Source organism: Melozone crissalis, unplaced genomic scaffold, assembly GCF_028551555.1.
Source record: "Melozone crissalis strain CALT ecotype California unplaced genomic scaffold, PUWL_Pcris_2 ptg000008l_1, whole genome shotgun sequence".
Classification (NCBI taxonomy): Eukaryota; Metazoa; Chordata; class Aves; order Passeriformes; family Passerellidae; genus Melozone; species Melozone crissalis.
Window position 1 is genome coordinate 14,265,524 of NW_026535786.1, and position 14,969 is coordinate 14,280,492.

A 14,969-nucleotide genomic window follows, 5' to 3' on the forward strand; every position below is an offset into this window, starting at 1 on the left:
TCTTTTGCTTCTGTTATGTGTCACTGATACCTGCTTATACTCTGCAAAATAATCAGCACAGTTTTAGACTTTATTCAGCCTTACTTTTAAAGATCATTTCAGATTTCCAGACAAAGTATCATAAATATTTGCTAGTGTATGTTTCCAAGCAACATAACACTTCTGTGGAAGACACTCATTAAATACCTGGAGTGCTTCAAGCTATTGCCTGCAGTTAGCTTCCAGATCCTGCTGAGTTGCCAGAAATGGGCACAAACTCTACTTATTAATTAAGAGTAGTATTACTTGTTTTTACCTTTGTAAGAAATAAGTGACTCCTGATGAGTTCAGTAACAATTTCTTGGTTTTTATTTTATTAATATTGCTATCATTCTAATTCTCGATATAGCTTTAAGAGTCACACTTTCATCACAGAAGTGTTACAAATGCACAATAGATGCAGAGCTTGAAAATTTCACTGATAAGAGTTCTCCATCTGTGTTCACTTGTTACTTCTTTATTGGGACAGTTTATAGACTACAGACCATCTTTGTAGAGTGACAGCTCATAGTTGCTGTCTGGAATATAAATCTTATCTGCTAATCAGTTGGTTACAGAATCATGGAATAATTTCATTTTATTTAAGTGAGTCCTGCTACAGCAAATTCTCATGCAAAGAGGAAATATAATTTCTGATGTTGCAGCAGCTTTTGCTCCTGGAGATCCCAGTTACCTTCCTTCTTCTTTATGGATATCAGATCCTGTAGTTCATGTAGAACATTCAAAAATTCAGAAATTATGCTTTTTAAAGGGTAGGCAGCAGGAGTCTGCATGGGAAATCTAATGGATGCCACTGAGTAAGGAAATCCAAAGGCATGGACACATGTGCCTCCAATGATAAGTGTGTATATAAAACATTTTAATCCTGGTTAGAATAAGTGGCCACTCTATCAGGAAGCCAAATCAATTCAGGCATTATCAAAACCATTATTTTGCTCAAAGTTAATCTTAATGACATTTGTTTATAGTTTCATAGTAAACACATTACACAAGTTACTGGAAAAGAATAATCCTTTCTGAGAAATGCTTCTGAGTCAGACATTGGCAGTAGTGACATCAGAATACATATTAATAGAATGTGTATTTTAGACTTTGAATGACTGTTTCATTGGCCTAAAATATTTTCCACACGAATAGTCTCTTTTTTATTTATAACATATATTCATCTTCAAGTTATTCCAGTACTGGCAACTCTGTGTTCCAGACTAGTTCTGCCTTTTGTTTTCAACACCCTAGGTTTTTATAGCTTGTGCACTTTCCTTCAGATACAAACAGAATAATCTTCTCCCTACTGAGTGTATATATGATCAACAATTTCTCCATGCAAATTTCCCAAAGCAAACTCCACCTACATTGCAGAAGCTGGAAGAGTCTTGTGTATCTTGAAGCTGTACCTGAACTGTGTGTTCCAGCCTATGTACATGACTTATTAATTCTCTTGGACAGACTGCTCCAATAAGGACTTTAAAACTGATATGAGGTCAAGAATTGATTGTATTATCTGTATGTTCATACCCAAATGCCTCCACTACACACAGAGTTTTTGAATACAATTGAATCATCTTGAACTGTAAACACAAAATATCATGAAGTCATTATATATACTCAGCAACTGAATCTGATGCATTCTTCAAAAGCTCCTTTCAATTTTGCACACATGAAGAATTTTACTTTGAAGAATTGGGATAAAACTCCGAATGAGGGGTTGAGTGGCAGTTGCATATAAGATTCCCAGGCTTCCTCCTTTTTTGAAAGCAGTTGTTTAGTGAGCTACTTGAGCAGTCATGTCAGACACCTTTAGAAGATGAGACAATGCAACTGTAGATGCCAGCAGCAAATTCTGGATCAGTTTGTTTTTCAGTTCTCACTTCAACTTAGTTGTGACTTGTGAATATTCTTAATTCATGGCAGGTTATGGTACACTGATTCTCTCATCTGGATTTGGATGGCAATTTTCAAACACCTTTCTTGTCACACTGATAAAGAGGAGCTTGCATTGTATACAATAGTACTTCCATTTCTGAATAAACAAGTAAAGCATATTTTAAGAATCAACATCAATCAAAAGCAGCTAAGAAAATAAGTTATTCAGTGGCAAAACAGTAAGGTTGACAATGAGTCTGTACCTTTTGGAACTGAATGTCTTTAAGTTTTCTAATTTCCTAGATTTTTCTTTAGCAGGTGTTCTTTGGCAGAGAAGTTTCTTACATTTCTTTGCAGAAAGGATAACCAGAATTCCTAGTGTAACATGTACTAAGCAAATACTAAACAAGCAAAAGTACTACTTCCTGTAAAAACTGAGAGAAATCCTTTCAAATAAAAGTTTTGTCTCAAAGATTATAGAATAATATTTGTATAAGAAACTGAGAAGCCACGTGATCTTGTTTGACTTGAAATTACATTAGTGAATACTGTATTGTATTGTATTGTATTGTATTTTATTGTATTGTATTGTATTGTGGAATATTCTGCTTTTCAGAAACTATCTTGAGCTGGTGGCCAACTTAATTGAAGACTGGGTGAAAGAGGAAGAAGCTAAATACCAAAAAGAGAAGATGGGTAAGGAAATAGAGGCTTTTAAATTGGAAAAAGCCATGGCAGAAGGCCCTCTAGGACTGTCTGTCAGTGCTGTCAAAAACACTGGCTTTACTTAGAAAGGCAAAAGTGGGTATCTTTTTATTGTATTCTAGGAAATTAATTTTTCACTCTAAGTGCTGAGACACAGATTTTTTCAGAGCAGAATTGCATATGTTTTTTCATAGAATGACGCTGTTTTGACGTAGGCATAAATATAGGCATAAATATGTTTTGGAATGCATTAAATGTATATATTTATATATTCTGCATCTTTCTCTGTTTGGAAAACTGACAGCTTTAGTATCAAATTACATTTTCAATAGCTGTGCTTATCTAATGAGATTAATGATTACATACAAATTTGTATCTGTTCAGATGACTGAACATATGAAGAGGTGAGCAGTAGCTAAAGCTGGCAACATGGTTCAGGAAAATTCCTTTTTAAAGGGCAGGATAAAAGCTGTAAGTCAGAAGCTGTGGGCTAGAAGCTAAAACTGGAAACTTGAATTGACAAGACTGCAGAGCAAACTTGAATTACAAGCAACATTTTGGGTAGTGAAAATTGTAAGCAGTTCATACAATAACTGTTCAGCAGGCAGCAGAATCTGAAAACCCCTATTGACAAAAAAGAACTTCTGTCAAAATTTTCTACTTGTATATTTAAATGGTATTAACAGTAATTTGTTTATGCTTAACCTTTGCTTTTTTACCTTTCTTGAGAATGCACTTTGAAGCCTCCCAGGACTAGCATTTAGCATTTACAAAAATAGAAACATTACTCCTCAACTCAGTTAACACCTCTGATTATAGTTTGGAAACTCAAAGTACAGTTATGACTACTAAATCATAATTTGTACATCTCTAGCTGTCACAAGAGCTAGACTGAATCTTGCCCTTGTGGTGCTTCATGACAGTTTTGATTCATAGAGTACTTGCTGAAAGGAGATAATCACCTCTAGCTGGAACACGCAGATGGGCAACAGTGTTCTTGGGTGTTTTCAATTTCATTGACACTGCAATTTCTACTTTATCATGTAAAGCAATTTAACTAGAAGTTTCTGATAGTGTTAATTTAATTGAGTTTAAATTACCTTTTCTGGAAGGTAAATATGGGGTATCCAAGCATAGTATAAAATACACTTAGATAAGATACTCTTTTCATTAAGTCAAAGATGCTATAAAGCTGTAATAGTAAATGAAGGATATGGTGAGTGTTTCTTTAGTGAAGGTTTGAATATTCAAATAGCATTTATTTGGGATTTTTTGTCCTGAAAGGTTGTAACGTCTGTGACTCTGGTATTGAGCTTGTTCTGGCTCACTTAAAAACAAACAAACGCTGCCAGAGCAAAGTCTTCAATGGCAAAAAGCAGAGAGCCAGTCTTTACACAAATTGTTGATATATTATTTACTGTATTTGGTCCCCAGTTATGAGATTCAAGTTTCTTCTAACCTAAACAGACTTTCTATTTTATTTCTAAATATATTTAAGGTTTGCTTTATTGTATTATTATGCTTTTCCTGTTTTTAAATATACGTTCTTATTTGCTTGCACATTTTTTCCCCATTTTTAAAAATTATTTTCTTTTCCTGTATCTAAAACCCACGTATTCTCCCTTTCACTTTTAAAAGGCAGCACAACTGAACCTGAGAATGTAATAGAGTCTCAATCCAAGAAAGAAGAAAGTCCCATTATCAGAGAAGATTCTCTAAAGGTGAGGCAAAAATATTTATGTTTCTGAAATGGACTAGATAGCACTGCTTTCTTAGAAAGGCGAGCCTTTGTTCTGTACATGGGCTTGACTGAATCCTCTTAGTCTTTCTACTCTTTGTTATTTTTTGTATATGTTATTTTCTGTAATTTATTCCTTAATGATTATGAGTCATGTTATGTTGTTTTCTTAAGAGAAGACTATTAGGAGTTAGACTAGGCATTCCAAAGTAATTTATAATTGCAATACTAGGAAGTGAATGTTGTGAATAATATCCTACTAGTTACTGAAGTCTTCTGATTTTAAAGGTATGAAAAGATAAGATCCAGATTCATGGAAATACTTGTATACCCAACTGTACTTTCACTGTCTACAGCTCTTTGAAATTAGGAATGTCAATATTGTACCTCAGAGTTCCCTTATGTCAGAGAATCCCATTTTATAGATGGATCTATGAAAATTCACTGCAGATTAATTGACTTGTCCAGCTTTACACAATAAATTTCTGGCTGAGGCAGGGATTAAGCATACAGTTGTTTTGGTCATAGCATTAGTACTATCCATTAATCTGCACAAATCTAGTTTTATTGATATTATATTCTCTTTCCTTTTTTTGACTCCTCACAGACATATTATGTCTCATCTTCCTCACAATGTATAATGCTGTGCAATTCAAGTCCTCATTTGGAATATAGAGAGGAAATGAGGTTAACTGTCACAGCTCAATCGAGGCTAATGCCTGACTTGTAACTCTCCATGCTTGCTATTTCTTCCCCAGAAACACTTCTCCTTCAATATGTTTAGACTATAAAGTGCTACAAAACCCTAAATACTCCAAAAATCTCAAATGTTTTTCTAATGTAAGCTGATAATTTTGGCATTGACAAGTCATTCCTCTTTATGTAAAAAAATGAAATCATTTTATCGCACAGTTGCATTTGGGGAATAAACCAATACCAATGATGCGTTGTGGTTTGGTGGTAAACATTGTGGAAAAGTATTCAACAAAATCATTCTCCTGTGACTGATCATGTAAGATATGAATAATCACCTGATTCATTTCCTGTGGTCAACAATGGCTGCTGTTGTAGATTGAGTGAATCACTAATTTTATCCAAAATTTGGTGTGTGATATTGTGAGACTTTTGACATGTTTGGAAATGTGTTTTGGCGTAGAACTTTGATTCCTTTGGTTTTGTTTACTTCTACTCCTTTCAGCATGCACATATGAAATATCTTGTAGTACAAAGATAAACACAGTCTGTTTAATTCCTAATGTTGAATGTAGGCTTGGAAGATTGAGCAGGACCGATTACGAGAGGAAGAAGAAAAAGAAAACGAAGAAGAACAAGAAAAGGAAGAAAAATTGCAAAGTAAAAGGAGAAGCCAGGATTTAAGAGGAAGTAAAGAAGGAAATAAAAAAGGAAATAAAGGATCAAACAGAAGACCTTTGGAAGACAAGTATCAAAATGAGTCAGCGAAAGCTGCTGAACTTGAGGATCATAGCATTCCAGAAACATGTTCTGAGAAAGTTTATAAGGTAAGGAGTTGTATTATTATACCACATTAGAAAAGTGTTAACTATATACAGATTCAAGATTACAGCAGAGCTATTATCTATTGTGAAATTTGAGTTCAGGGCAAATTAAGCCTAACTGGGTCTTGTTACCTCTGTTGTTTAGCAGCAGATGCTTTTCTAAAAGTTTTAAAAAGCAGTTCTTGATGTTCAAGATTATCTTACACCAGATTATTTAATTTTTTTTTCGTGTAATATGACATGAACACAAACATAAGTTGATCATGTGAGATTTTTCTGGGAGAGGATAGGAAAGGGGAACATAAGAAGTTGTCCCATCTTCCATAGTAAGGAACTACTATACCTAGTTGAAATTTTGACTGCCTACACTGGAAATCACCATTTCATACATATCCTCTTTCAAAATTCATGTTCTTGAAGTGCCCTAATCTAAAATACATAGTTTTCCCATATTTCATAAAGTAACTCCATTGGCATGTGTGCAACAGGAAATGTGGATCTCAGCTCACTCTTGGAGATTAAGGCACATGAAATCTAAACTCTAATTGTACTTCATGTCCCTAGCAATCCCAGGAACTCATGTTTAGACAGTTCAATGGACACAGCAGCTCTCCTTTTTCTGCCTGTTGCACTAACAGAGGGAGCTCTTCACTAGTTTTGTTCAGTTTTTCAGCAGTTTGCACCACCTTATATTTGTAGAGTGTATCATGCATCCAAAACTTGCACACATCAATGTAATTCAGTCTAAATTTGCTTAAGTACAGACTTTAAACTCAGAAATAGATGGCATTTCAGTCTGGACTTATTTGAATATAGTCACGTAATTTTTTCCATCTTGTAGCACTGTGGAAGCCATAGCAATCTAATTAGATTTACAGTATCTGAATTCCAAAACCTAGAGGGCAGAAAGCTGAATCTTTACCTGACCTTTATGTGATCCCATGGCATTGTACTTGATCAGAACTTCTCTTTCTCTCACACTGTATGTTAACTCACCGGTCTCCTTGCTACTCTTCGGTTTCCATGATGGTTTTCACATGTAACAAGTTACCTCAGTTAGTAACGGGGAAATTATTTAGATATGACTATAGCATGCTAGATATTTGCTCAAGGTTTTTTTATATTGGTTCAATAGCTAAGCAAAAGATGTTGAGCAGTACAGTGTGATCCTGATGGTCTGTCCTTCATTTACCTCTTTCATGTGTACTGCCTTTCTCATTTACAGATAATTTAAAACTTGTTTTTTCCAGTTTCATGGCTACAATACAGGGGAGGATATCATTCAAGTATCAGGAACCAATCGGTATCTTTTCCCATCCGATGGAGGACAGATTCAAGTAGAGAAGATAGAGTTTGTAAAAAGTGATTCTTATTTTCTTTATGTTTTGCTTTGACTCAGTGCTAACTAATGGAATAATTTCTTAATCCAGAAATGGTTTTTCATGTCTCAAGAGTAAAAATTCAGTTAAAGAAATTCCATATTAGGCTCTATCATCATTAATCTTTACAGTTACCTGTAATAAGTTAACAGTTGATAGATAAATGAAGTGCCAGAAAACTAGAAATGCAGAAAAATCAGTTCGTATTTATTTTTTCAATGGCAACTGATGCATCATATTTCCAGGATGTTCAAATTATTTTTCCAGTCAAATGCAATATCTCTATGCCACAGAGTCTTCTGCAGACTCTCAGATTTAATTATGAGGAAGTTTATAATATATTTAGTCTAAACTCAGATAACCTTAATTTTGTCACCTTGTTTTTCTACTACATGATTCAGTCCAGTTATGAGCAATTTTCTTTTTTTGAGTGCTTTACTCAAAGTAGCAGGTGCACCATTTATTTGGGTGCAAGTAAGTTCTGAAGCCTGATGGAAGCAATAATAGTATTCTATTGCTTTACAGAAACTTTGATAAAGGTGAAAGTAATGAAAGACAAGCACAATTTCTTCGTTCATGTCACAGACCCCAAGGAAAACTTCAAGGAAGCTGAAGAGCAAGAAATTAATGAAGAACAGCAAATTACATCAGGTCAGTGGATTGATGTCACTGATATAAAGAATTAATAGTTTGATGTATTTAATAATTGAATGCAAAACTTACCAACTAACAGAAAATATATTGTTACCATTGGCGGAGAGTAAGAAAAGTCAGTGTTCCATAAAGTAAAGCAAAAATCCAGTTGACTGACTCAAGCACTGCATAAAGAGGTCTTAGCAAGATGTAGAAGCTCAGTGAAGGTCGACATGTGCATACCAGTCTCTCTTCTAAATCAAGGAAATCACCATTCCTTAAGAAAATAGTTTTCTTCTTTAGTGGAGGACTCATTTGGATCTTAAAGCCATTGTGACTTTGTGACCAAAGTCACAATGAAAGGGAAGATTTCCCCTTTTGATGTGAATCTCCTTTTGTGGGTCAGATGACCATAGCATTATGGCCTCAAGACCTTTGCTTTGAAAACAGATCTTTCTGCAATCCAGCAGCTTCTGCTGTTGGTTGATGTATTGTTCATACTCGGAAAGCATTGAATCCAAATCCTTTCTGAACCCAGGCGAGTGTGTTTCCAAGAAGCAAGACAGTTTGTAATAATTTGCGTATATGTTTGCCAAAAACATTATGGAATTCCTGTCACCAAACTGAAGAGTATTGGAAAAGGATAACTTAGCTCTTTTCTTCTTCATCAGTGTGTTATAAATGGATAATGAGATGATTGACTCTCGCAATTAAGGGATGACTATTGTGTAAATATTAAGAAAAGCTTTAGTGGTGTATAGTTATGTTATTGTGGTTTAGATGTCCTCTGTTCTCCCCACAGTTCACTTTTTCCCCTGTATTGTGACCATCAGACAGCTGGGGTTGTCTAGGACAGGTAAAAAGAAGGTGTGCACAGGTGCCCCTTACCTGGGGCAGCTGGGAATGGAAAAGCTTGGTGCTTAGGGTGTGCAGCATGGCAACACCTGACCTCCAGTCAAGTCACAAGAAAGCAGTCTCCACTGATAAATGGCAAAGAAGAGCTGACTGAGAATTGGGAGGGGCCAGGGCTGGCTGATGCAACCCCCAGGGGTATAAAAGACTGAACATCCATCTTGAAGGTGAACCAGCCATGTGGTATGCATGAGGGGCAGTTCCCAGTGCTGCAGATTTTTTCCCTATGTAGTCCTTTTGTTGTATTTTTGTTAAGGTTTATTAAACCTTTTAAAATTTTCAAAGTGAGCAGTTGTTTCTCACAAGTGTTAGAAAGCATCCTGCTCTTGCTTCTCCCCTTTGCTTACCAGCAATGTAATTGTAGGTTGTCTTAATACAAAATTTCTATACAGACAAGATTTTTTTTGTCTGCACTTCTGACAGCTGACCTGTATCATTGTAGGGTCTGCCAGAGTGTGAGTGTCTGAGACAAGTTGTATTCACTGGACACAAGTGCAAGGCTTTTCTCCCATGTAAACAGGAGCACTTTATAGAAAGGCAGTAGGGAAGACAAGAATCAATCCACTCTGATACTTGACAGTGGCTGGATGGTACAATGGTAAATGTGTAAAGCAGTCAAAATTCCAAAACATCTTCCTACAGGTGGTGTTCAGCAATAAGCATTGCAATGACAGACAAGAAATAGGAACAGGCAAGGTCTCAGGATGTGTCCCATGTTGATGAGTTTGGGAGATAGCTTGGCCTGCCTTAACCTGCTTTTGTAGTCTTCTCTGCTACTCCTCGTCCTTATATCATATTTCCCATATGTTGCCCATATGTGAAATCCTAAGTTTTTCTCTTACCAATAGAACATTTCTTTAAGGCAGCAGCAGCTGAAGTAGAGGCAAGGTAGGATCCAGTGTCTGGGAGGTGTATCTTGCCTAGTTCATGTGGTTTTCACCATGACATATTCATCACATGACACCTTGATCTGCCCCTCTATGTGAGTTTGACTCCTGATCCACTTTTACAAATCCCAGACCTGTCTTTGGATCTAATTTTGCAACTTTTTTGTCCTTTCTTTTACTTTCTCCTCAAAGTACATTCATAGAATCATAGAATATCCTGAGGGGAGGGAAGGGAACCTCAGGGATAATTGAAGTTCAGCTCCTGTCCTTGTGACAACATGTGAGGGACAGTGATTTTTATTAGTGCATAGACCACATGCAATAGAAATGGGCAGTTTAACATTCTTATCAGCCAAGAAACAAGGATCCGTAACTCCAGAACTGCTTAAATTCCATAAGACTTTACATTAGTTGTTGCTGTTAAACCTGTTTTTACACACCTAACTAATTAGAATGCTATTTCTGGCTAAAAACCACAGGTGTATTGCACAAAACTGACTATTATATTGTACCCTAAGAATGGAATGTTGGTTTTCCCTGCTCCATTTAGTCTATTTAGGTTAGTCATCCTCACTAAGGTTCTCACACCAGCCCCACTTCTCACACCAGCCATTGGTTTACAGGTCAGGTGGTTCTGATATGTGTTGCTGTCCTTAAAATTAATTCCTCTTTTTTTTTTTTTTTAGAAGAATTGAAAAATAAAAAGAAAGCTGTGAGCAAGTTTGGATCTTTTTCAGCCACCTTGGAAAATGGAATCCAGCTGTCTCTGAGCTATTATGGACCTACAGGGGAGGCAGGTAAAGTAAGCAAATAGAAGAGGATATTTGAGAACCATAGGGGGAATTTTTTTCCTTTTTTTTCCCCTTCATACAATCCTTAACCCAATAATTTGTTGCATGCAATTCTTCCTTTCTCAGCAGCTGTTACTACATGGTAGAGAATTTTCAGCAAGGCTCAAAATGAGATTACATTGTCAAGAATATTCTGATTCAATTTTCAAAATGGAGGGAGGTCTCCAAGTTTTTCTGCTTACTGTGAAAACAGAGCAGTGCAAGTATTGTTATTAAGTAGCCCAGCAAAATCAGCCAATTAATTTGAGCCAAAGAAAATGTGATTTGCTGAGGAGTCTTCTTGGTTTTCCAAGAAATAATATTTTTGTAAACTTATATAGGCAATTCTGGAGTTTTCATTTTACTTTAGGAGTTGGACTTTAGGTTACAGTTGTGCAGACATAGTGAGGGATTTCTCTCAGCCTTTCAATAAACACATTCACCAACTGGAAGCAATTGCTTCAGAAAACCACAGTGAAAACAGCGTCTGCTTTTACCAAGAGCTTTTTTTTCCATTACATTTGAAGGCCCCTGAAACCATCTTATGGATAAAAGTGAAACCCTTCTCTGATCAGAAAATAATTCCAGCATTTTTCAGCTCTTAAAATATGAAAACATTTAATTGAATGCATCTTTGTGTGGACTGTGGTAAACCATTCAACTCTACACTCAGTTTTAATTGTTCAAATATATTTTACAAATTAATTACTAAAAAAATAGACTGCTTAGACTTTGGTCAAAAGAGCATTCACAATAGTGGCCTGCAAAAAATCTTGGATTTTGGCATAAAAGAGAGACATGTCTGATTAAACACCTACATGTCAGCTGTGATGTTTATGTTTTTTCACATCCACCATAATCATCCCATTCTGCATTAGAATAATCCTTGCCATGTTGGGCTTTAAAGCGCTGCTAACTGGCATTCTTTCATTGCTTGCAGTTTTTCTATGATCATTGCTTATGCCAAACCCCCATGGGTCTTTGTATTCCAAGTGCTCAGAACAATTCTGACCAGAAATAATCCCTTAGATGATTCTCATATGCCGTCCATCCCTAATGCAGAATGGTATGACATGAAATCTGCAGTTTCTCTCCACTGATCAGTTAAATTGTGTGCAAATTACCCTTTTTTCAAGCAGTACTGAAATAGTTTTCTGGAAGCTCTCTAATTCTCATTTTTCTTACTGTTTTTCATACTTTATCTATTTCATCTTTCTTTTAGGCAAGCTAAGGTGACAAAAGTTCTCAAGATGTTTTTCAGCTTTATGCAACTTTTTTTTCTTTTGCGGGGCAGATGTTAATATTTCTTCAAGTTTTGAATTATTCTTTGTTTTCTCCAGCATTATCAAAGGTTAATTTCCAATAACCTTACATTTTTGTTAGAAATAATCTCCTTGTCTCTTTAGGAAACTGGGACTGCTTAAGCACCTGCAGGGCTTTTGATTCTGGATACTATAGAACCTCTGCACTTACTCTTTATATTTTGACAAAATCATGAGAGTACAATTTCAAGTCCTAGACATGTGAATGTATGTATCTGGAATTTTACATCTCCCTCAAGATTTCTAACGTCACTTTATCTCAGTCTTGACAATCCACTCTTTTCCATTGTTACCCTCGGACACCATATTCTTATTTTGGGGGGCAACCAAAATAAAGGCATGGGTGAAATTTCTATGAAAATGAAGTGTCAGTTTGTTGAAATAATTACAGAAAATGTAAATTTGTATTTCTTTTATTTTAAAGAAATTGTTTTGAAAGGCAACATGACTCCTTCCTGTTGACATGCCTAGAAGGCTGTCCTAATGCTTGGCTTGAAGAATTGCAAGAGTCTTATCAAGTCTAGATCGTTAGAATCTTTCTGAGGAATTATAGCAAAATAGCTGTATGTGGTACAAAATTTGTCAAGTCTGCCTATGCTGGATCAGTCCATGATAAAGCAGAACACAGTGATCATTTACCAGATACTAGATTCCGAATGTCTCCGCTTCTAAGTATTCTGGAAGTAAAAAATAATTTTAAAATTATATTTTTTTTATTTTTGAGGTGACAACTAAGTGACAACTTGTGGGAAGCAATAGTTTCAAGATGTCTTTTGGGCTAATAAGTTGTCAGTCTGTGAAAAGATTTTCTAAGTACTCTTATATATACAGTCCCTCTATCTGAAATAACAAACTTCCCCACTGAGGTGATTATTTTTAAGGTAAAATTCAGTGAACAAAATCTTTTTTAAAAAAACATGGCCATCTACATTTATGAAGCTTAATTACATTGAAAATCTTGCTTTTCCTTCCTTAGATGATGAAACAGCTCTTGTCTTAGAAAGAATTCTGAACATCCCTTCTGTTCATCTTCCGACGGTAGTTCCAACAGTTTCTGTTATTACACCATCGCAGGGAAAAAAAGATAAGCTTGACAGAGGAAAATCAGGAAAAGCTTCTACCAAAGGAAACCGTCGCAAATTAGCCCCTTCACCACCTGATAACGTGAAAGAAGAGCAAAAGGTGAGCGCAGAGACAATATCCAAACCAAAGAAACAAAACAAAAATTCAAAAGCATGAACTTCTGTAAAAGGAACATATATTCTTCTCAGAGGGCTTTAAGCTGTGCCTTTACAAATTCCTAACAATTTGTGGTGCTCTTAAAGATATGTTTTATTCTTTCAGTTGTTCTCATATGTACATACTGGCAGCTGTTAATGAACTTAGTCTTTATGGCTCCATGATGTAAAGCAGTGAGTCTGCCATGACCCACATTCTTTTGTCAATTTGGCTTTACAGTTACAGCTGTTACACTGCAGGTGATCAGGAGGCTGGAGCACCTTCCCTGCAAAGACAAACTGAAACCTGGAGAAGAAAATGCTGCAGGAAGACCTTAGAGCATGCCTTCCAGTACCTAAGTGAGGCTACAAGAGAGCTGGAGGGGGACTTTTTACCAGAGCTTGTAGTGAGAGGACAAGGGGAAATGGCTTTAAACTGAAAGATTAAGATTAAATATTAGGGAGAAATTCTTTACTGTGAAAGTGATTGAGGCACTGGAACAGATGCCCCGAGAAGCTGTGGATGCCCCATCCTTGGAAGTGTTGAAGGCCAAGTTGGATGGGGCTTTGAGCACCCTGGTCTAGTGGATACTGTCCCTGTCCATGGAAGGGGGTTGGATCTCAACAATCTTTAAGGTCCCTTCCAACCGGAACCATTCTATGATTATTAATACCTCAGTTAAAAGAACTGCTAAATTTTTAGTTTAACCAAGTAGAATTTCTTTGGGCTTTCCGAAACCCATATTCAAAAGTCGAACCAACCAGCAATTTAGTGAAGACAGTTTTGCAGTACCTTGCTCTGTAATTTGGTCTTTTAAGCTCGTAAAAGCCAGGAACTAGCAATTTGAGGAAGTTACTTTAGCCTTTAACTGGAGCGCTTCTATCATAGTACAGATCTTTGGGAAGTATGAATGAATCTTTGGAAATCTTTTGGAAATCTTTTGAATTCTGAATTTCTCTTCTGAAGTAGTTTTTAGTACCTTGTGGTTGAGGTAACACTCTGGTTGTTGTTGGAAAACAGATTCTGTGCATATCCACAAAAAGGGCTCTTTACCTAATTTCATCATGGAAAGTGGTGTAGGGAGTTGCCAAACAGCACTCAGCAAAACATACAGCAATTGTAGGGCACAAATGAACCCTATAGTAAAATAGCCCTATAATTAAAAATCTGTCAGGATGACTTCTAAACCAAATGGTTTTTAGCTACTTGGTTTGGAATTACTTTGCATTGAGAGTATCCCTATTGGTGCATACAGCACCTGCCTGAGTCTGCAAGTATTTCGGAGAATGGGATTAGAATCCAAATCAGACTTGACAAATTCACGTGGACGTGGTCTGTAAAATAGGATGGAATTCAGTAGGAATAAGAGGTAGGTTCTACAATTACATATAAATAATCTGTATATATCTAGAGAATGGATGACAATTGTGTCAGTAACAGTTCTATAGAGAATGGTCTGAGAGTTGTCATGGATCAGAAGCTGTCTGTAAGTCAACAATGCCATCTTCCTGTGAGAAGGGCAAAGACCACTGAGATGTAAATGCAGAGAAGTATAGCCTGCTAAATATGTGAAGTAATTTTTCTTTTAGGGCAGGTAGAGTCTCAGTTGTAGTATTGTGTCAGTTGTGGATACTGCACTGCGAGAAAAACATGAGCCGCTCAGAAAGTTTTAAGGAAAGCATGAAGAAAGATTACAGGTCTTGAAAACTTAACCAGTGAGAAAGATTTAAAATAATTAGTTTGGGTTTCTTTGACCTTGAGTTGAGAGACAGAATAGCCTTCTGTAAAGACCTAAAAATAACCATCATCTATTATGTCAGCTTGTATCATCAGAGATATTTAGAAGTAAACTGATTTTCTGCAGTAGTGATTCAGGTCAGTCTCTGGGAAAATGTCAGTAAGGCTAAGCAAGGTAAAGCCCTGGAA

General features: G+C 36.2%; 1 protein-coding gene across 1 annotated transcript in view; it reads left to right on the forward strand.

Annotated features, from left to right (window-relative positions):
- The window catches only part of SPAG17 (sperm associated antigen 17), a 90,039-nt gene that overhangs the window by 44,955 nt on the left and 30,115 nt on the right, over positions 1 to 14,969 (forward strand). The window contains exons 18-24 of the mRNA XM_054269887.1: positions 2,519 to 2,598; positions 4,246 to 4,328; positions 5,614 to 5,865; positions 7,113 to 7,224; positions 7,767 to 7,892; positions 10,360 to 10,470; positions 12,802 to 13,007. Of these exons, the coding sequence (XP_054125862.1) occupies positions 2,519 to 2,598; positions 4,246 to 4,328; positions 5,614 to 5,865; positions 7,113 to 7,224; positions 7,767 to 7,892; positions 10,360 to 10,470; positions 12,802 to 13,007 (970 nt within the window). The remainder of the gene's footprint in view (positions 1 to 2,518; positions 2,599 to 4,245; positions 4,329 to 5,613; positions 5,866 to 7,112; positions 7,225 to 7,766; positions 7,893 to 10,359; positions 10,471 to 12,801; positions 13,008 to 14,969) is intronic.